The sequence below is a fragment of the Triturus cristatus genome, chromosome 5_1 (genome assembly GCF_964204655.1).
Source record: "Triturus cristatus chromosome 5_1, aTriCri1.1, whole genome shotgun sequence".
Taxonomy (NCBI): Eukaryota; Metazoa; Chordata; class Amphibia; order Caudata; family Salamandridae; genus Triturus; species Triturus cristatus.
The window spans coordinates 865,687,812-865,710,453 of NC_140587.1; the positions used below are offsets into that span (position 1 = coordinate 865,687,812).

The 22,642-nt window shown below is 42.3% G+C and overlaps 1 protein-coding gene across 7 annotated transcripts in view; it reads right to left on the reverse strand.

Moving 5' to 3' along the window:
• The window catches only part of CD226 (CD226 molecule), a 434,463-nt gene that overhangs the window by 12,240 nt on the left and 399,581 nt on the right, over positions 1–22,642 (reverse strand). For 2 of the 7 annotated variants that reach the window (XM_085605901.1, XM_085605896.1), the window contains one exon: positions 10,650–10,705. The exons of the other annotated variants lie outside the window; for them this stretch is intronic. In XM_085605901.1, the coding sequence (XP_085462027.1) occupies positions 10,658–10,705 (48 nt within the window). In that variant the 3' untranslated portion in view covers positions 10,650–10,657. The remainder of the gene's footprint in view (positions 1–10,649; positions 10,706–22,642) is intronic. 7 annotated transcript variants of the gene reach the window in all.

Here is a 22,642-nt window from a genome sequence, read left to right on the forward strand (position 1 = left end):
CGTTTTCTGAATGCCACTTTCTGATACCTTAAAAGAGAAATACCTAGAAATGAATTAGTAAAAGTGGGTGTAGGGGTCAGATGCTGTAGTGTAAAGCTCTGATTTGGGCATATAAGAAATTAGATTGTTGAGCTACTAGCAAGAGAGGCCACGATCCTGATACAAACTGTGACGGAGATCCCACAAGACCCAAGCAAAAACAGGTTTCCATAGGATATTTCTGACTCACCCTTGGTATCTTGGCTGAAGGCTTTTTCAGAGAAATCAGCAACAAACAAAAACGAAACAGTTAAGCAATAAAGAAGTTTAAATTTCAAATCAATTTAGGATGAAACTGGAAAATCATGCCTTTTTTTGGTGGGCTTGGCACCTTGTACTTGACCTTCAAAGATGGTTTGTTTTTAATAAAGTTAATTGATTTCTGTTTCTTAGAACTAGAAGGGCCATATTATCAAGAACGGGCGATAACATTATTGTCGCTTTAGCGGCTGGAAACTGCTGCTACAGCCACGATAAGGGGCTTGATAATATGCCCTATAGAATTCCAATAGAAGCCCAGGTTCTGGTGTGAAGGACATCAAACCTGGGTTTCTATTGGAATTCTATAGAGCATATTATCAAGCTCCTTATCGCCGCTTTAGCTGCAGTTTCCTGCCGCTAAAGCGGCAATAATGTTATCGCCCGTTCTTGATAATATGGCCCTTCTAGTTCTAAGAAACAGAAATCAATTAACTTGGGATTTGGGCAAGAGTTCAACAGGTGGGTCAAGTTACTGTATTGAGAACCGAAGGCGGGAGTACGGTTTAACGGGGTGGTATCCAGGGCATTTACGTTGGGAAGTGGGACAAGACAGGGGTGCCGCTATCCCCGATGCTCTTCACACTGGCACTGGAACCACTGACATCATGGGTATGGGCGGATCACATGGTTAGAGGCATTAAAGGCTCTGGGAAATGGGAAGAACGAATCTCGCTGTATGAGGATGATATTATCCTACCAGACCATACAATTCGTTGCCAGGCTGATCCACATGTTTTGGCTTTTTGGCAGCTACTACGGCCCTACTACTTTTCTGGTCGGGAGATAATTCATCGAGATTGGCCAGAGACACACCCCTGCTAGTGCAGACAAGTTTTAAGTACCTGGGCATACAAATCACCAGAGATCCAAATGACTTCCTAAGAGATAATCTTCTTCCATTGATCGAGAGGCTCAGGACAGACGTGGCACACTGGAGGGGCCTCCCAATATCCTTAAAGGGTAGAGCGGCCCACTTTAAAATGATTAAGCAAAAACTGGGTTTAGGCTTATATCAGTAAGGCCAAGCCTGTAACATAAATACCATCAAAAATACCAGTACTGATGTATATTTTTCTATTCGCACCTATTTGCGATAGGACATATTGAAAGAAAACAACATGAACCTTTTGACTACTTTTTCCGTCAATTTAATCAATCAATTTAAACAATTCTTATTTCACCATGATTTTAGTGACTTCTCAAAAACTTCAAAACATGTATCACAAATAAAGCTGTGAACGCATAAAAGCTATTACAAACACATTCTTTACGCACGTCATTCATTCAAATCTTTCAAATCTTACATTCATTACCCATGTCACACTGCACAGTCCAGAACAGACATACTATCAACTTTCAAGAAAACATCAAATAACCACTTCTAAAAATACTCTAAACGCGGCCGTAGAAAAGTTTTTTAACAAGGTAAACAAAGTACAATGTTTTTCAAATATTTTTTGTGATTCTTATGGCCGGAAAAACAATAGGTCAGAGTATGTTTAGAAGTGGTTATTTGATGTTTTCTTGAAAGTTGATAGTATGTCTGTTCATGTTGTTTTCTTTCAATATGTCCTGTCGTAAATAGGTGCGAATAGAAAAATATAAATCTGTACTGGCACTTTAAAATGATGGCCCTGCCCCACTTTCTTTATATCCAACAAAACACCCCGTGCCGGGTCCCTCCTGACCTCTTTTGGAAGATAGACGGGGAGCTACGGGGGTTCCTCTGGAACAGGGGCAGCTCTAGAATAGCCTTCAAAGCTACAGAGGAGGGTTTATGAAGGGTCTGGTAGTCCCAGATATTAAGAAGTACTACTGGGCAGCACAGTTGAGCACAGTGAATGCGTGGTGGTATGCGGACAGGGAGTAGCCCGCATACAGGATGGACCGATAAGCGATGGGAGGCAGAGGCTATCTGGCAGTACTATACCAAAAAAAGGGAGTGAAACAACTTCCATTACACACTTGGACAGTGACCCAGATGTGGCATGAGGTAAATAGATATCTGAATTGTGTAAATACCCTGACTTAAAGAACGCCCCTATGGGATAGCGATTTGCTAAGGGAAGTGGGTAGATTGGAAGGTTTTCATAAATGGAGGATATTAGAAATAGAATCACTCGGGGATGTGTGGAGGGGCTGATCACTGATTGCATTCACAGAGCTGCAAGAGGAATACAGCATGGTGAACACTGAAAGATTTCATTATCTGCAATTTGAACATGCACTAAGGACACACATCCAAAAAGAGGATAGCATACCAGAATACATGTAATTGGAGGATAGACTCTTGCTGGACCCCATGATGTCCAAAGCAGTTTTGTTGACATATAGGAAAATCATTAATAACTTACCGGGCCCACTGGTGTGATTGCGAGAGGCATGGATCAAAAGGCGAAATCCTAGAGGATGATGACTGGGTGGAGGCGTTGTAGGGACCAAGAAAGGTGGCCATAAGATCGTGCTTCAGGTTATTGCAGCTAAGAATATTGCATAGATCCTACCTCTCTAGCTCACTCTTATATAGGCTGGGATAAAGGGAAACACACAAGCGTGGCAGGGGATGTGGGATAATTTTTCCACATTCTGTGGGAGTGCCCAATTAATCGGGCTACTGGATAGAGGTCATCAAAGCTATGTCGAAAGTAGCAGATAGGGCAGTCCGCTGGAGCCGAAATGGTTGATATTATGTATATCGGGGGAGGAGCCGTGGCCCAAATATCAGAAAATTTGGATTATTACAGAGGCAGCATTGGCCAAAAGAAATGTACCTAGGGAGTCGGGCGGGGCTCTCTCCCCAAGGCTGGAGGCATGGGAACAAGATCTAGACTGGTGGAGCCAGGCGGAGAAGGTTATCTATCAGAGATGGGGCTGTCTAGGGAAATGGATGAAGATTTGGGGTGGGTGGGAAGGCTACAGGGGACACAGTGGGGACTCCCCAGTTTCTTCAGTATGATGCAAGAGATGATGGAGGCTCGACCAGGCAGACTACAAAGGGCAATATAAGGTACCAGCGATCATTTGATCCACCATGAACAGGGGGAGGGCGATATAAGGGGGGTGTAAAACCTGTGTTTAACTGATTGAAATGAATACGCGTATTGTATCTGAGCAAATGTTTGAATAGACAGATGTTTAAAAATAAGATTTCTAGAGTGAAAAAGGGTCAGAGTATTGAACAATAATGGATTTTCTCATAATACATAGGTTGGACAAAATGTAATGGTAGGAAACTGCAGAAGACGTCAATATGTCACCTAAGCTTGTTAAAGCATCGTTAGCTCGGCTGATCAGCAAATAGTTCAGTAAGAGGGACAAATCAGAGATGCAAGGAGGAGTTTCAGGAGAAATAGAGTGGGCAGTACAGTTGGTTTGAAGGAGAAAATACAGAACATTTTGTAAAGGCCAAGATTCTGAAGGAAAAGGGAAATTACTATATCACAATAGTGACAAGACTGATCATGTTAAGGAATATTAGAGGTGCAACATAAAATCCTGCCTGAATAGGAAAAACTGAACAATTTAATGCCCATGAGAGAGCTATCTAAAATGTTAATGGTCATCTTTAAAAATGTCCATATGTGATAAGCAGAACATGTCCTGCTCCAATAGGATTTTCCTAGAGATCTCACTAAGCCAGATCAGTAATTGAGAAAATACTTTATTGTGTTTAGATTAAAATATATTTTGGACATTTTAGTTCAATTTGGATGTGCAGAAGCATCATTTTCAAGAATACATTACAGTTTCTGCTTCAACAGTCAGTTGGGCACTTGTAAATGAAAGTTTCTCACACAAAACATCAGTCAGTACAGTGGAATTTCCATGTGAGTAAATCTTCTCATCTCTTAAACCTCTTATAGCTGGTTTACTACCTTTAAAGGACTTGGAAATGTATTTCTGTCAACTGCAGGAGAATGCACTTTTTCTGGAACAATGGGAAGGGAATATATTGATAGGGTAGGGGAAAGGGCTTTCCCACAAGGAAAATATTTACCCTTTGGAAAAACACAAAAAGGAATATAGTGTAAATGCACATCTTGTTTCATTTCTGGTCACAGATATGTAAAGACATACATTTCTAAATGTGTAAAGGACTATGCTTTGAGATATAATTTTTCGTTCACCTGTGAATCGAGAACAATATTAGTCTCTCGATGCTTACCTAAGGTACATAGTACTAAACCAGTAGTTAATATAACTTCTGCTTGCATCCTCTCTCTGGTCCTTTCCTGGGGTGGGACTTCATCTCCTAGTGTGCTTGATCCAGAGAAAAGGTTGTGGTGTGCACACCAGGATTACTAGCCCCATAAGCCCTTGGAGGAACAGCAAGTGAGGGATCCCAGCACTATTGTCATCCAAACTGCACTTTGCCCCTGTTTTATTCTGAGAAATTTGTATCTCCCCGATTGGTTGAATTTAGATGTTTGAATTCTAAATGTTCAAACTTAAAGGTAAGGCCAATGGACATAAGGTGCTTGGAGTTTGGTCCCTAGGTCCCACCTATGATGCTTTTTAATCTTTGTAATGTTTTAAACCAAGTTTTCGGGCTGGTTACAGCACTGAATATGCCTTACTTAAGGGGTCCAAATTCATCAAGGAAAATCTTGATCGGAGTACTCCAGTTGTGGTCATGCTTTTGGATTTGTCTTTGGCTTTTAACACTGTTTCCCATGCTATCTTGTTAGACAGGCTCGAGAAGACTGGATTCAGAGATCAGGCTTTGCTCTGGCTCAACTCTTTCTTGAAAGATCGTTCTCAGGCAGTTGACCCACTCCTTGCACCACTTCATCTAAGCCTCTAGAGAATAGAGTGTCCAGCGCTTAGCCCCACCCTTTTTAATATCTAAGTGGAACCTCTGACTAACCTTGCGGAGTCTTGGAGGGTGGAGGGTGCGGGTGGTCTCCTATGCGGATGACACCCAGCTCCTTCTGCGTTTCATGAAAGCACACCAGCAACCTTGAGCTCTCTCAAGCCCTGCTTGAAGGCTATTGTGGGATGGATGAATGGAAGCTGCCTGAAACTTAATTCAGAACTGAGATCATCTTTTTTGCCACCAAGTCCTTGCCAAATCCTAGCATTTGGTGGCCATCGAAATTAGGTGTTCTTTCCTCCTTAGCTCCAGTAGTGAGTAACCTGGGGATAAAACTGGATTCCATCCTCAAGTTAAGTCTTTATCCATCATTTGCTTTGCCACCTTGAGGGTTCTCTGGAGGATGCTCCACCTGATTCTTGAAGATTGCCTGATAACGATTATCCTTGCCTTGGTTACATCCAACTTGGACTCTGTCAATAGCCTGTACATAGGCCTTCCCGCTTTCTGAATTCAACGGCTCCAAGCGATGATAAATTTCCCCACTTTACCATCAACACTGGCATTATCATTTGATCCCTGTCATCAAGAGGGTTCAATTTAAAGCTCTCACCTTTGCTTTAAGAGCCTTTGCTCATAGAAGTCCTCTTTATATCAGGTTAAGATTGAAGCCCTATTCTCAAATCAGATCCTTAAGCTTGAATAAGCTGGAACTGCTCCAATCCCCTCACATTTACAAAGCAAGAAGAGGTGGGAGTTCTTTCTTATATCTGGTTATACCTCCTAGTTTGCAGTGCAGCCCTTCTGAACCCTGCTTTAGACAAAGTCTTAAGGCCCTGCTTTTTGACTCCTGCCTGGTCCTTAGCCCTTTTTAGGCTTTTTTTCTTCCATGAGCTGTCCGCGAGTGCCAGGAACCTCTATGGGAGGAGCTTTGCACTCTAGCAATGCAGTGAATTGAATTAAATTAAATCTATACTTTGTATGTATAAACATTGTTGTAGAATCAGTTGCTTTCAGATATTCTATTGTGCATACAATCAACATATTGTGCTACGATTTTGGGATGTATAGTATTAAGGTTATGTTTCCCTCCAGGTTTATTTTACTTTGTGTATTTGGGCAAGAGAAATGCAGAAGAGGGCTCTTTTGGGGCTCACAAGTCCAAAAAACATCCAAACTATGCTGCTAAGACCTGCATCCTTAAAGAAACTGACTCCCTGATAGATGAGGTTGAATCATTAACTAGTGAGGGTAAATCACAGAAGGGTGCTTCAAAGATTACTTGTTTTTTAAATAAGTCTGACAGAAGTATTCTACCAACAACTTCTACCAAAAGTGTGTCCCCTTCTACCCTTAATCCCATACCTGAGTCGGATTAGTCTCCATTACCCCAGTTCTCATAGACAACTCGGGCCCTGAACTCCCCAGTTTTCCAATTGTATGTAGTAATACATTTGCAATACTTTAAGACCTAGAGGTTGAATAACCTATAGACCAGCCTAAACTTTCAGAGTCTGGTAGTAATCCTGGTTTCCTTATTTTGGACCATTTTTCAACACAGAAATTATTTGATACATTGAGCAACCTGAAAGAGGAGATAGGTAATCTAAAATGACTGCTTTTAATACTCTTACCTATAGATCAGAAAGAAACCCACAGAGCCACAAAGACTTCAGGATCTTATCATGCTCCTAGAGTGGTTCTGAATCAGCTTACCCTGCTACCTACCCCCGCTACTTGCTTTTCCCCGCTGCCGATAATCCCTGCATCAGCCTATAATGCTTTACCACGTGCCCGCACTATCCAATTGATAACTTCTCAGCACAAGAGTGGGGCCTCCTGTTCCCTAATGACCCTAAACCTCAGGGCAATGCATCTTTGCAGAGCTATCAGACTTGTTTTCCATCTTATATGGGCATATTTTCAGGTAGGAACTCTGCCTTGAAGCCGCCCTCTTGAGCATATGCCTTTAATCATATTTTTCTAAATAAAAAGCATCATTGTGTGCCTCAAAACTGTGTGGGCTCAAAGGTTTTCATGATTAATGTGCCCAAGCCTAGCCCCAGGCCATTCGGAGATAGCGTCTCCTACATCAATAAAGTTATCCATTGAATCAAAACCCAAAGGAGGTCTCTCCATTGTTTGCTCAAATATCATTAGCAAAGATGAAGCCCTTAGTATTCCATTTTAGGATGCAGACTTCTTAAAAGTTTGGTCTACAGCATCTTAACAGCTCGTGTCTCTAACTCTTTCCTTTGGTGTCAGTGCTTGTAATTGAAGAACTGAGTCTGATATGTGGTCTATTAGGATGTAGGGCGGATCGCCACCACCCGCATGGCAGTGGCGATCTGCCCTATATCATACCCCGCCCGCCACCCATTTCCCCCCGCCATATTAGTATGGCGGGGGGACCCCAGCGGACAGAAAGACCGTCTGCCGGTTTTCCGCCGGACGACCAGTCGACCGGACATACAAGGGTCTGGATATAGTGGCATGTCTGCTAGACACCGCCATCCAAATTAGCATGGGAGCGAGAAGCAGCCTTTCCGTGGCGGTGTTGCCGCCAAGGAAAGGCATGCAGATTTTGCTTTCGGGGGCCGTTGCGGGCCCCCAGGGTATTGAGGGGGTGGGGGATGCACATGGAGAGTATCTATGGTACCCCCTTACATTGTCACGGACAAGGTGGCAGGCACCACGCGGTGCCTGTCACCTTGTGCATGACAATGCACAACGTGCATTCCCAGCATTATGGCGGGCGGTGCTGTGAGCACCGCCCGCCACAATGCTGGGAATTGAGGATGCCACCACCACGGTGGCGGTGGCATCCTAATTGCAGTTGCGGGACTGACTAAAGTCCGCCCGCCATCCTAATAGGCCCCTTAGCGTTTAAAAAGGGCACTAAGGAATCACACATTCATTATTTCATCATCGATAGTAGACTGTGGAATAATTTATGTGATTTTAGGGTTCTCCCCAGAGATGATAGCGACCACTATGCCCTGGAATGAATATTATCAGAAGATTTCTTTTCTGACTTATGTATTGCACAAATGCAGCCCCAAACCTTACCATCTGTTTCCAATAATAGAAGGGGCATTAAGTGTCCATGTATAGCAAATAATTCCAACTTGCAGGCCGAAATACACTCTTTTTTTGGCCAAGATGCAGAATACTGCCCTTTTTCTAATCAGCTGATATTGAATAATCATCTCTCTGTCTTTCAGTCCCTTAAAGATCTGTTCATAAAGCCATATAAACCACATCTCAATAAGCCCTTGAAATCTACCCCTTGGTATGACCAAGAAAGCCGCAGTGCCAAGGGGCGCCTCCTGATGGAGAGTAAAGATCATAATCTAGTTGCTGTTTGTGTCGCTCACCAATCCTATAAGCATATCCTTAAAGATAAACAACGCAAATGGAATGAAACCCTCTGGCAGGATCTTTTGAACGCTGCCCAGGACAGGCAAGAGGCACTGTTTTGGCAGATTATTTCACATGGTCATATGGGGCTAGTACTCAGATTGACCATTACATACCACCATCAGTTTGGACAGACCATTTTTCAGTGCTTTATTACAATATTCGACACAATAAGTCCATCTCTACCAGCCCCCTTCCTGTTATTTCTCCATGTAAAGAGCTCTGTTTCTCTCTAACAGATAGAAATTGGCAATCGATTATTTGCACTATGGCAAGGCTCCTGTACCTGACGCCATCCCTGGTGATCTATTTAAATCTGAAATCGATATCTGAACTCCTTACATCAATTGCCTCTCAAAGGAAATTCTTAAAGGAGATGATCTACCCCCTACCTGGGCTGAGGCTCACATTATTCCCATATTTAAAAAGGGCGATAGGAGTGACCCAAAAATGGACGATCCCCTCCTCCTCTCTAGGAATCCGTATGGCCTACAAAACCTCTTTACTAAATTTGAAGGATTCTGTCTTTCTAGAGGGCTAGAAATTAACACCCAAATGACAAAACCCACGGCCTTTAGACTCCATAAAAACTTCATGTTCCAATTCACCTTAGGCACCACTCCCTTGCAGCTGGTTCAAACTTTTGATTACCTTGGAGTAAGGATTACTAACTCCCTCTCATGGTCACCCAGATCCTCAAAGCACCCTGATTATTTCTCACACTTCGGCTGGTATCCTAAAAATGCAGTATAGGGCCAAAACACAAACAGCAGCACTTTACGGTTATGTGGAAACAGTCACCTCAATTTGTTAAAGATGAAGGAGTTTAAGTTCCTCACATTATTGCTCACAAAGGTATTGAACAACTTGCCACCCTAAGACCCCTCCTGTATTGGATCAGACTATGGTCCAATCGTGATCTGAATTCGTACAGAAGGGACCTCTTAGAAATTAAGAACCTAGATTCAGATAAAACAATTAAGTGGCTTATCCATCTAAACGATTGGTGTACAAGTCTAGGCCTTCAGTCCTTTTACACCTACCCTGAGTGTATTAACTTAAACTCCAAGGATAGCCGAAAAATAACCTATTGGGATTTTCTAGTGGCCCAGTGGCATCAAACTACCAATTTGGGATCTTTATCTACCCAAATCTAGTTCTTCAAACCATTTCCTAAATTTGAGGCTTTCCTCCACGAGATTACCCCTTCCCTTGCAAAAAGTCTATACATTAAATGTTGCTTTGGCATTCTCCCACTTAGGGCTTATACCAACAAATGGTCCTCAGACTCTACCAGTATGAGCGAATGCAATTTGTGTGGGTATAAATCTGAGGCTTTTGACCACTTTTTGTTTTTTCTCTCCATATTACACCGGTGCTAGGCACAAATGGATTCGTCCTTTGTGCCTCAACTTGGGCCTTGACATATTTTTGATTGCCCGCAGGATTTATATCTGTGACTCCTCTGGGATTACAGTGTTTACTATTAGCAAATATTTGTTTGCAGCTTGGACTATACGCTCCAGACTTTCTTTATTAGAGATTTAGAACTCGATTCTAAATTTCAAACAATCAGACCCTTGTAATCAGCTCTTATTCTAAGTACGAAGTAATAGATACGCAACTGAACAATTGCCTTTCTTTTATGCACTTTATTTGATTGTTTATACCTTGTGTGCACTTTATTGTCATATGATGGGATACTATTATGCACTTTACCCGATGCCATTTGTTCTTGTCATTAATGCACGTTATATGTGTAATCTGTGGTATCTGGATATTGTGCCTATTGCTTGCTCTCTCATTTGCAGCTAAAAAGGTGTAACATGTTGTTTATCCTATACTTTTATGGCCTCCTGGCCGAAATAACGTTTTTTACTACTAAACCAGTAGCATAGCAAGGATGCTATGGGCCCTGGGGGAGTAAAATATAGCAATTATCAGGGTTCAGCAGGCCCCTCAAGGCACTGGCCTCCAGTACTACTGTACCTGCTGCAGCAATGGTAGCAACGCACTATACTATATTGATATTTAGCTAAAAACTGCGCTCAGGAGCATTTATGGTCTTTTGAATAAAATGGCTACTAAAACAGCATTACCACAAGTGGACCCTCACCTTGGTAGTCACAGTTTGTCGCTTCCTCTCATGAATGTCCGTCTCTGACAAACACACTGTAAAACCAGGAATGAAAAATCAATAATACTGATAAAAACTGTTTCAATGGAAACAATAAAAAAGTAAAGACTGTCCTTGTGATAAAGTATCATGTATCCACTTTGACTCATTCATACTACCTGTCAATCAATAAATATGCACACACAAAATGATGGATGCAATGTTGCACATTGGCAAAACATTCACCCCCAGTCACAGATCTGGGTTTAATCCATCGTTATTTTGCTCACCACGCCACTCCAGTTCAGACATGGCCATATGCAAATCAGTCTTGATCTTGTGCCTCATGGGAACAGTCCAGCCCGAACTGCCAAACCATGTCTTCCCTGGACCGGAGACAAGCATCCTAGGACCGGTTTCGGGGTTTCACCCCTCTTCAGCCAGGATAGCTTGACTCCAGTGGCGTAGTAAGCACGGGACCCACGTCTGGGCATACCCTTCCCACATAGGGCGAACAGCAAAACAAACAAGATGATGGACGGAATGTTGCACATTGGCAAAACATTCACCCACGGGCACAGATCTGGGTTTAATCCATCGTTATTTTCCCCACCACGCCACCCCAGTTCAGACATGGCCATATGCAAATCAGTCTTGACCCTGTGCCTCATGGGAACAGTCCAGCCCGAACTGCCAAACCATGTCTTCCCTGGACAGGAATCAAGCATCCTAGGACCGGTTTCGGGGTTTCACCCCTCTTCAGCCAGGATAGCTTGACTCAAGTGGCGTAGTGAGCACGGGACCCACGTCTGGGCATACCCTTCTCACATAGGGCGAACAGCAAAACACACAAGATGATGCACGGAATGTTGCACATTGGCAAAACATTCACCCCCAGTCACAGATCTGGGTTTAATCCATTGTTATTTTGCTCACCACGCCACCCAAGTTCAGACATGGCCATATGCAAATCAGTCTTGACCCTGTGCCTCATGGGAACAGTCCAGCCCGAACTGCCAATAAATATGGCCCTAATTTATGTTTTGACGGGTACTCACTTGATGCAGCATAAAACACAGCTTCAATCTACTAATAATTTCAAAGGCCCACAGTTGATTTGCCGACAACCTTTTAGTAAATAAGGTTAAATATTTCTATCCCTTTACTTATCAGCTGCCACCTTTCTTATGGTTTTTAAGTTTTATGATTAATTTCTGAATAAAAGCTACATGCAACTAAGACGGGCTGAGTAAATATTCCTGATATGGAGATCTGTGAACACCCTGAAGGACGCATGATTATAGTCCAGAAGAAATTGCTTTATCCTTCTAAGGTTTATAAAATGAGGACCACTGAAAACGGTAACAATGACTATTATTAAGTGCACTGCCACCGGCCAGGCACAAGCCAGGCACTGTTATGAGTAAGCTCTATTCATATTACAGCTGCTACATTGCTTCTTTGTTGTTCTTTAATCCCTGGAATGACTGGCAGTCATTTAATCCAAGTGCTTGTTTAGTTCAAAATATTTGATTGAATACAATACAATAACAAGGACAGACAAAAATAACAGCAAAAAATGTGCTGTCTAAAATAATATCATACATATTAAACAGAGGCTAATAAATGTACAAAGGTTTTATAAAAATATAATGAAGAAATAGTAAATTATACTACACATTATTATTCCTATATAATATTAACTAAAAAAGGTATATTTGGTTGGTTAAATCACCTATTAGTAATATAATAACTAACAGTCTTCCAAATTAAAGATTTGATAGAAAGTGGCTTATTATTCTTATGACAGGAGAATTCAACCACAATTCTTATATATAATAATCCATTCCCATCAAGCATTTGTGGACAAATCATTAATGGATTTCCAATTCATAACTTTGATAATAGAAGAAATTAGTAATTCAACAGTTTTTGTAGCAATATATGTCAAAGGAAATGTAAGAAGATAATATTTACCAATAACAATTTTACATGAAAAATAAATATTGAAATAAAAAATTAGTGAAATTGTACACCAGACCAAAATGTAAAAATAATTGGACAGTCAAATAACATATGGTTTGACATGCTAAATTCTTTACTCCACTGCCAACAATCAGATTTTTCACTCAGTTTTGCATTATATAACTTACTGTCCAAAAACAATGATGTAATATGAATGAATTTGCCTGACATCTAGAAGATGGCAACCAGTTTGAGAGATTACATATATTATTTTCAACTTTTGTACAATATAATTATCAAATAAGATGGGATTCCAAAATAGACTTATTTTTAACAAATTGATAGAGTTTTCAGATATTAATCTAATATATGTTTTAGAGGCAATATGAAACTGAATTATTTAGGGGGTTGGAGGAGCACTCCTTTGTTGCTGGTTAAACCTATACTAAACAATGGTGCTACAGCACTACACATGCTGTCAAACCAAGTGTGAGCGAGTCAAGAGACTGTTACAAGTACATGAACTTGATGGTGCCATGCACAATTCACTGGGTGCTGATACCCAAGTCTCATATGAGACTAACACTCAAGACATTGAAAACATTAAACCATTAATTCTCCTTAATGTTCAATTTACATATCAGTCATTAAATCATAATGAAAACATATGATCATAAATACAATATGTACAATGTTCAACAACTAAATGGGAGTATATAAACAATAATGATCTCAATCTGATGGTTGTATATGATTCAGTCCATTAAATCAAAATAAACACTGGTTCATGAATGCCCAATGCATTTCGGGACGAAGAAGTCCCTTCGTCAGGGGCCAACCTATGCTCATATCAATGTATAATCATACTTTATATACATAGAGGCGACATTACCCAACCTGCCTGAATGTTGGGGTGCATGTTTACTTTCCTGTGCAGTTGTAATTGCCCTGTGAGACCTCGTATGCACCTGCACAAATATTCTACCAAAAAAAGAGAAGAAAGAAGGAAAACCTACCGAATTACCCCAGGATTACATACAAAACCCAAAATTAATGGTGAATAAAGCCAAATTAAAGTGCCGAAAGAAAACAAATTAAGGTAGTGAGACCCAAATGATAACAGCAAGAAAATGTTGTGCTCTAAGAGCCGTGTGCCTAATAGTAACAGCTTAATGACACCAAAGGAAAACCAAGCTGTTGAAGTTTGTCTAATATACGACTCTCACCTAAAAGAAATCTGTGTAGACCAGCCTCAATTTAAACAGCTGCAAACTGCAAAGATCACTGGAGTTAGTACCATATATTCCGTGCCCCTCAGTGATAATTACTGTGAGACGATGAATTTGCTTACCCTAAACGTAATGCCAAACGGTAAAAATTAAAGTGCTGCCTGGCGTGACCGGTCCTGTAAGAATTAAGAGGTATGAGGATATACCATACCAAACGTAAACAAAATGCGCACTAAAACAACGGGGAATTACACTCACCCACTTAATGTGAGGAATCTCCAATAGATGCGAATATAGTCTCACCGTAATGTTAGTGATCTGGAAAGAAAGAGTGACCGTCAGCTCTTTTAACAGGACGCAAAAATGCCGGTTCTTGATAAACACACGAAGTTCCTACTTGACGGATGGTCAATGCTCTTACCGTCCTGGTTTTCTCAATGCTATTTGGGGTGCACTCCGTTCCCAAGTGAATAGTGCCCGAGGCAGCGAGACGATTTAAAAAGACCCGCGATAAAAGACATGAAAAGAGGACTAACGAAATACAGGAAGTAACGCCATCTTGAAACTATGTTTAGTCAAAATGAAGCAAAGACCCTGCTTTGGACTGAACAGCTTTTGAACCTCCAGCTGCCCGTAAGCTGTATATCCAGCTAAGAAACGGTACCCTTCCCATTAGGTCCTTTACTTCTAAATGGACCAAATTGACCACTGAAGCTTGCCCCGCATGCACCCCTAATATTGAGAATATTCCTCATGTTTTGTTTTTTTGTCCCGCCTATTCTGCAATTAGAAAACGCTGGTTGATTACTATTTGCAGGAATTTGAGATTCTTGCACTTTACACAGGCCTGTAGGATATTGACCTACGATACCCATCCTCCTATTGTGTTTGCGGTCTCCCGCTATTTGCTGTATATGTGGCATAGTAGGCGGAACTTTTTAACTTAATTGTTGTATTTACTGTTTTCTTCTTCAGTGTTTTTTTGTGTGTACTTTTTATGGTCTGCCGACCGAAATAAAGGTATTACAACAGCTTTGTAAAACAGAAGTGTAAACTGTGAAACAAGACCCCCTGAGGAGTCTATTTCTTAGGTGGCTGACGAATTGTGAGTAAATAAATAAAAATTACTATGCATGGTACACTACCAGTAGAATAAAGTGATGCAAAAAATGAATACAATGGACTATGATGCAAAGACACATAGCCATTGCAATAATATGTGAAGACATGAATATGAGTGGTAAAAACGAATGTGTCCAAGGTGTCAGTGTAACTTGCCGAACGAATGCTAAACTACTCTGGTAGAGTGCCACCAGAAAAGAAACCTTATGAGAGAATAGAACCCTTCACCATGTGCAAGCACCTAAATCTCCCTCCCTTGTGGGTTATATGCCAGTCAACCAGATTCATGCTGGCCTGATCTGTAAGGTCAGCCTGAATATATGTATCTTATTGCAGTTGGTTAATTTATAAGAAGCAATTCATATCCAGGCAGTCATTAGGACCCAATGGTATCATGTTGGCTAAGCGCTTAATCCAAAATACTTCTCTACGCATTAACTGTTTGGTTATGTCCATTCCTGATACAAAACAACTGGTCATAGGGTCTGAGGGAAGTTTAAAGACCTGCGCAGACAAATCCCCAAATCACTTGAATCAACACAATAAATAAAGTCCGCGGGTCTAAGCCAAACACTCATAAGAAAAGAAGCGACAAGTCAGCACATTCAAAAATGAAAAAAGTCCTCATAAAGAGGGCCAAGTCCCATCACCCACCGAAGTGGCATGCTTCATCATCTGGGACCTCCCATAACTACACCTGGTGTAGTCATAGAGCTACTACTCCTTCGATTACTGTAACATGAGGAGCTCAAGGATGTTTTGATTACTATGGTTGGGAGGGTAGATTATCTCAGACTGAGAAAGCTGTCATGAGTGTGGTGAATCTAGATGCAGTGTGTAGAAAAAAGTGGTTTAAAATTGATCATCATTGGAAAATAAATTTTATTCTGTATCCAATGACACCAAACTAAAAACAGCAGAAATTGTAAGGGGAGCGCGTCCACAAACGTTATAGGGCCGCGCCCTCATGGGTCAACATGTTTCAGCCAACCTGTGTCTACCCAATGACCGTGGCTTTCGTCAGGACCGAAAAGGTAACACTACTGCAAAATCGTGAGTGAGTGAAAAGTGAGGTAAAAGGAACAATACAACCTACCAAAGTACCTACTAATCTGTGGATATGTGGCACCGTAGTGATGTAACTGAATCACCTAGAGGCAAAACAAAATAATAATACATGAATGTGCTGAACAAATCTACTCTATTTCCTTTAACCTAGTGCGAATGTGTCATACATAAACACTTATCAGGCGTACAAACTGCATGGTCTCCTTACCCGCAAAAAGTCGGGGATGCACCTACACTCCTGGTTACTACTCAGGGCGTGAGGCAACGCTCTGGAAGACAAAAAGAAGGGGAAAAAGAACTAGCTAATGCCATATACAACAGAAGACGATATATTCAACTGTGTAAGCACCAAGCTCTATAGCTCTAAAAACGTAAAAACCTATATACAGACACAGGTGTGTTGACTGACTACAAAAGAGAACCAACATGCTGCTACTGCGATGGAAAACAGATTCAACAAGATCTTTTGGCAAGCATGTCCATAACACGAAAACTAATAAAGTCACCAACATTGAGCAAATATAGAGGCACGCATTTAAGTGCAATCACGAGTGACTCTAGGCCCAGTCTCAATGATAGAATCTAGTGGAGAGACCAAGCGATTATATGCCGATGTGTTGGGAGCAGGCTTACCTGTCCGTCGTTACCCCGGACTTCCTTCCTGGTCGTACCGAGCGTGACAGGAGCCTCGTAAGCCTGCCCTTCAACTGTATGATGCTCCGGACAGCGGGCCAATCATCGTACAGAGGCGCGATGACGTAGAACGTCCCTGAACGTGCGTGTAAAGTGCAAAGGTTGTTGGGAAATGTAGTTCAAGCAGTGATATGGCGCGCTCATAGCCTAAGTGGAGTAATATCTAGAACAGAAGTATCGCTAGGGAATACAGTCACGGTCCCATATGTCCTCGTTCTGGTTAACATAAATCTGACCTCCAATTTTGTATCCCCTGAAAAATAATTAACAAGGGGAACAAGACATTATAGTTTGAGCAAGGATGCAAATGCGTACAAAATAGACGCATCTGAAATTATGGCAATTCACAACAGAGGGAGATACTAATAGCACTCTGAGTTGAATTGCAGTGAACGTATAACCTCTTATGTATGTCAAGTCGTGGAGTCATATTATGGACATGTGACTATGGAAATGTCTAAGTAAATTCCTGGTCGACACGCAAAGGAGTGCCTCTCTCGCTGTGAAAATGTTGTGCAATTGGGATAGTGGCACAATAAAAAGGGAGTATAAAGGGGTTATAGCAACGTCCCAGTCTACTCTGGCTAAAGTGCCAAACGATACAACTGAAGATGTTATGTTTGTCACACTAGTATGTTGTATCTAGAAACTCGACCAAGGCCAGGACCCAAGGATGAAAGACCCCAATGTTAGCAGAGTGTGCTTGGACCCTACAGTGTTATAACGAAGTCCAGGGAATTGACTCGTTTAACCCTGTCGTGTCGCTTCTGAGTGTGAAAACCCAGCGTTGCTCCTTTCGGAACAGGAAAGTGGACACATCAGTTATGTGGGACGGAATGGAAGGTTGTTCTATAATCGTCCACCTAATGTCATCAGGACTGTGTTTAAATTCCACAAAGTGTCTGGTCATGCGGGTTGCCTGTCTTTGACATCTAATGGTACTTTTGTGTTCCATTATCCTGAGTTTAACCTTTCTAGTGGTCATACCCACGTACCTCAAATCGCAGGGGCAGGTGATCAAATAGATTACCCTCTCACTGTTGCAGTTAGTATGTTTGATCTGCCTCCAGGGTTTGTCTGTCCCTATGTCTACTTCTGTAGTGTGTCTAGTATTGGGGCATACTGCACAGTTGCCACATGCATGATGTCCTTGAACAGGTGGCAAATTCCACAGGGTGTTAGTCTTGATGATCGCTCTGTTTTTAGGGCGCGTGTGTACTAGTGTGTCTCGCAGATTCGCACTCCTCTTAAATGAAAACAGCGGGGGGCTAAGGTGTACCTGTCCCACATTTAAAATGCGCCAGTTTTTCCGTATGATTTTCTGTAGTTGGTTAGAGTGAGTGCTGAACGTCTGCACACATGTCAATCTGTCCAGCGAGGCCTTGGGTACAGATGGTTCTAATAGGGCATCACGATTGTTGTTGCTGGCCCGCTTGTATGATTGTTTGATCAATTTCGCGGGGTATTGCCTGGCCCTTAAATTCTTCGACAGGACGTCAGCATGCTCTCTGAACTTGTCTGTATCAGTGCAGTTACGTCTCAAACGAAGAAATTGCCCAAATGGTAAACCGGATCTGAGTGATTTAGGGTGGAAACTTTCATATGACAAGAGAGAATTCCTTGCCATAGGTTTGGTATACAGCTCACTCCCTAGTCCGTTGGCAGTTGGAAAGATGAGAAGGTCAAGGAATGGTAAACTCAGTTTACTCGCTTCCATGGTGAAATTGAGGAAGGAATTCTGCTCATTGAGCCACAGATGAAAGGTCTCTAGAATTTCAAAGTCACCTCGCCATATGACGAAAATATCATCAATATAGCGTTTCCATATGACTATATAGTCACGGAAAGGGTTGTCAGTACACAAGACACACTGTTGATCGAACAGGTGTACATACAAATTGGCCAGGCTGGGAGCAAAAACACTGCCCATAGATGTACCTGATGTTTGAAGGTACAGCTGGTGTTCGAACTGGAAAAATTTTTCAGTCATGGCCAACCTGGCACACTCCATGATGAATCCCACTGGCGAACTCAACCCAGTACTGTTTGCTTCCAGGAGCCCTCTAATAGCTTCGAGAGTCTCCGTCTGAGGGATGCAGGTATATAGAGATTCTACGTCAAAACTGACGAGAAAATCCGTGTCAGTGTTGAAGTCTAGATCTGGAAGTAGTTGTAAAACTTCTTTGGTATCCTGCAGATATGTCGGCATGGTTTTAACCAAGGGTCTAAGAAAAACATCAACAAATGTTGAGAGTGGTTCGAGCAACGAGCCCAACCCGGAGATAATCGGTCTACCGGGGGGAGGGCGTTGGGTCTTGTGGATTTTAGGCAGAACGTAAAAATAAGGGGTGACCGGATATTCTGTCACCAGAAATTCTGCTTCACGTGCTGAAATCCATCCCTCTAGTTTAGCCTCATGAACAAGTTCCGAAATTTCTTTTTTGATACGCAATGTAGGATCTTGATTGAGGATTTTGTAAAATCTCTCATTGCTGAGCTGTCTTAGACACTCTGTCTTGTAGTCAAGAGCATCTAAAATCACAATCGCCCCTCCCTTATCGGCAGGTTTGATGATAATCGTGGAGTTTCTGGACAGAGAAAGCAGAGCCTGCTTCTCTAGGTTAGGTAGATTGTGATACTGATGAGTTGGTTTGTTCATCATTACAGAGGTTTCTTTGGTGACAGCTGTCTCGAAAGCAAGAACATGAGGGGGCAAGGCATGTGTAGGTGGATTGAATGTGGATTTATTTCTGAGGCCACTATCCGTCACACCGTCTGCCAATGTTGTATCTTCATGACTCTTGTCGTGAAAGAAAAAATGCAGTCTGATTTTTCGAAAAAACTTAGCTAACTCGCATTGGAGAGTAAACGGATCACCCGTATTGGTCGGAACAAAGCCCAAGCCTTTGTTGAGGACCTTCTCTTCCATGGCGGTTAGAGTATAAGAACTAAGATTGACCACTAGCTGCTGCTGGGTCCCGCCCCTACTGGGCCCTTCGCCGAGCTGCGGAGGTGCCGTGGTGATGTTGGTGGGGGTGGGCTCCAATGAACCCTCGTTTGGTTTGGGGTTTGTTGGCCTCTTCTTCGTCCCCTCGAACGTCCCCGGCCCTGGCCTAAAAAAGGCTGGTTGTAGAAAAACTGTGGAGGGGGATTGAAAGGCATCATATTAGGCGGAAAGGGGGGATTTGGGTATTGCCACGGTGGAGGTTGCCACCATTGTGGTTGTTGATTCCCTCGCCAGTTACGCCTAGAGTTACTGCCTCTACCTCTGTTTCGTGCTGACTCTTGAGTGGTGGAATCAGAGTCACTTGACCACTCTTCTGATCCAGAGGAAGAGTAGTTGGAGCCAAATCGTCTACCTTTCCTATTGAACTCAGGTGGAACATAGTTCTCTTGTGTATAGGGATAGACGCGTTCAAAGGAAAATTTAGCTAAGTCTTTCTTAAATTTTTCTATCTTAGATGAAAGAATGCCATCTCGAAAATCTTTATTAGACTTGTTGTTATCATCGAGATTCTTCTTATAGATGGAATGGGACAAAGTTGTCTTAATTTGTCCTTCTAGTATTTGGATCTCAATCAATATAGCGTTGGCGACGCGTTTGGCAGTGCTAATGATCAAAATTAGCCAGTCGCGAGTGCATCGCCACGCTATCAGAGCCCAATCCTTAAGAAAGACTTTATCCTGTAAGAAGAGGCGGGGTGTGTTGGTAACGATTAGGCCAGTAGGTGCGCAATTCCCACGCAAATACTCTGTCATGATCGCACCGTGAATGCTGGTGCGAGTGTGCGATTTCTTCAAAATGAGAAGTTTCGCCCAGTCGTCACCGGTTGCTCCTGCCGGATTGTCTGTAATTTCTAGGATACTTGGAGTGGTGGTCAAAATGAGGCGGGCCATCTCATCGTCAAAGGCCAGGCCTGTGAGTTCTGTCATGTTGCTAGAGGGGAGTCAAACAAACACACCTAGTCTGTAAAGAGGCTGTAACACAACCTATAAAGGCAGAAAAATAGAAAGAAACACGACAGCACTGCTGGGTGTATGACGTTCAAAAGACCCGCAGCCGTAGCTGCACACTATCACAATACAAAACAACTGGTCATAGGGTCTGAGGGAAGTTTAAAGACCTGCGCAGACAAATCCCCAAATCACTTGAATCAACACAATAAATAAAGTCCGCGGGTCTAAGCCAAACACTCATAAGAAAAGAAGCGACAAGTCAGCACATTCAAAAATGAAAAAAGTCCTCATAAAGAGGGTCAAGTCCCATCACCCACCGAAGTGGCATGCTTCATCATCTGGGACCTCCCATAACTACACCTGGTGTAGTCATAGAGCTACTACTCCTTCGATTACTGTAACAAGGAGGAGCTCAGGGATGTTTTGATTACTATGGTTGGGAGGGTAGATTATCTCAGACTGAGAAAGCTGTCATGAGTGTGGTGAATCTAGATGCAGTGTGTAGAAAAAAGTGGTTTAAAATTGATCATCATTGGAAAATAAATTTTATTCTGTATCCAATGACACCAAACTAAAAACAGCAGAAATTGTAAGGGGAGCGCGTCCACAAACGTTATAGGGCCACGCCCTCATGGGTCAACATGTTTCAGCCAACCTGTGTCTACCCAATGACCGTGGCTTTCGTCAGGACCGAAAAGGTAACACTACTGAAAAATCGTGAGTGAGTGAAAAGTGAGGTAAAAGGAACAATACAACCTACCAAAGTACCTACTAATCTGTGGATATGTGATGTAACTGAATCACCTAGAGGCAAAACAAAATAATAATACATGAATGTGCTGAACAAATCTACTCTATTTCCTTTAACCTAGTGCGAATGTGTCATACATAAACACTTATCAGGCGTACAAACTGCATGGTCTCCTTACCCGCAAAAAGTCGGGGATGCACCTACACTCCTGGTTACTACTCAGGGCGTGAGGCAACGCTCTGGAAGACAAAAAGAAGGGGAAAAAGAACTAGCTAATGCCATATACAACAGAAGACAATATATTCAACTGTGTAAGCACCAAGCTCTATAGCTCTAAAAACGTAAAAACCTATATACAGACACAGGTGTGTTGACTGACTACAAAAGAGAACCAACATGCTGCTACTGCGATGGAAAACAGATTCAACAAGATCTTTTGGCAAGCGTGTCCATAACACGAAAACTAATAAAGTCACCAACATTGAGCAAATATAGAGGCACGCATTTAAGTGCAATCACGAGTGACTCTAGGCCCAGTCTCAATGATAGAATCTAGTGGAGAGACCAAGCGATTATATGCCGATGTGTTGGGAGCAGGCTTACCTGTCCGTCGTTACCCCGGACTTCCTTCCTGGTCGTACCGAGCGTGACAGGAGCCTCGTAAGCCTGCCCTTCAACTGTATGATGCTCCGGACAGCGGGCCAATCATCGTACAGAGGCGCGATGACGTAGAACGTCCCTGAACGTGCGTGTAAAGTGCAAAGGTTGTTGGGAAATGTAGTTCAAGCAGTGATATGGCGCGCTCATAGCCTAAGTGGAGTAATATCTAGAACAGAAGTATCGCTAGGGAATACAGTCACGGTCCCATATGTCCTCGTTCTGGTTAACATAAATCTGACCTCCAATTTTGTATCCCCTGAAAAATAATTAACAAGGGGAACAAGACATTATAGTTTGAGCAAGGATGCAAATGCGTACAAAATAGACGCATCTGAAATTATGGCAATTCACAACAGAGGGAGATACTAATAGCACTCTGAGTTGAATTGCAGTGAACGTATAACCTCTTATGTATGTCAAGTCGTGGAGTCATATTATGGACATGTGACTATGGAAATGTCTAAGTAAATTCCTGGTCGACACGCAAAGGAGTGCCTCTCTCGCTGTGAAAATGTTGTGCAATTGGGATAGTGGCACAATAAAAAGGG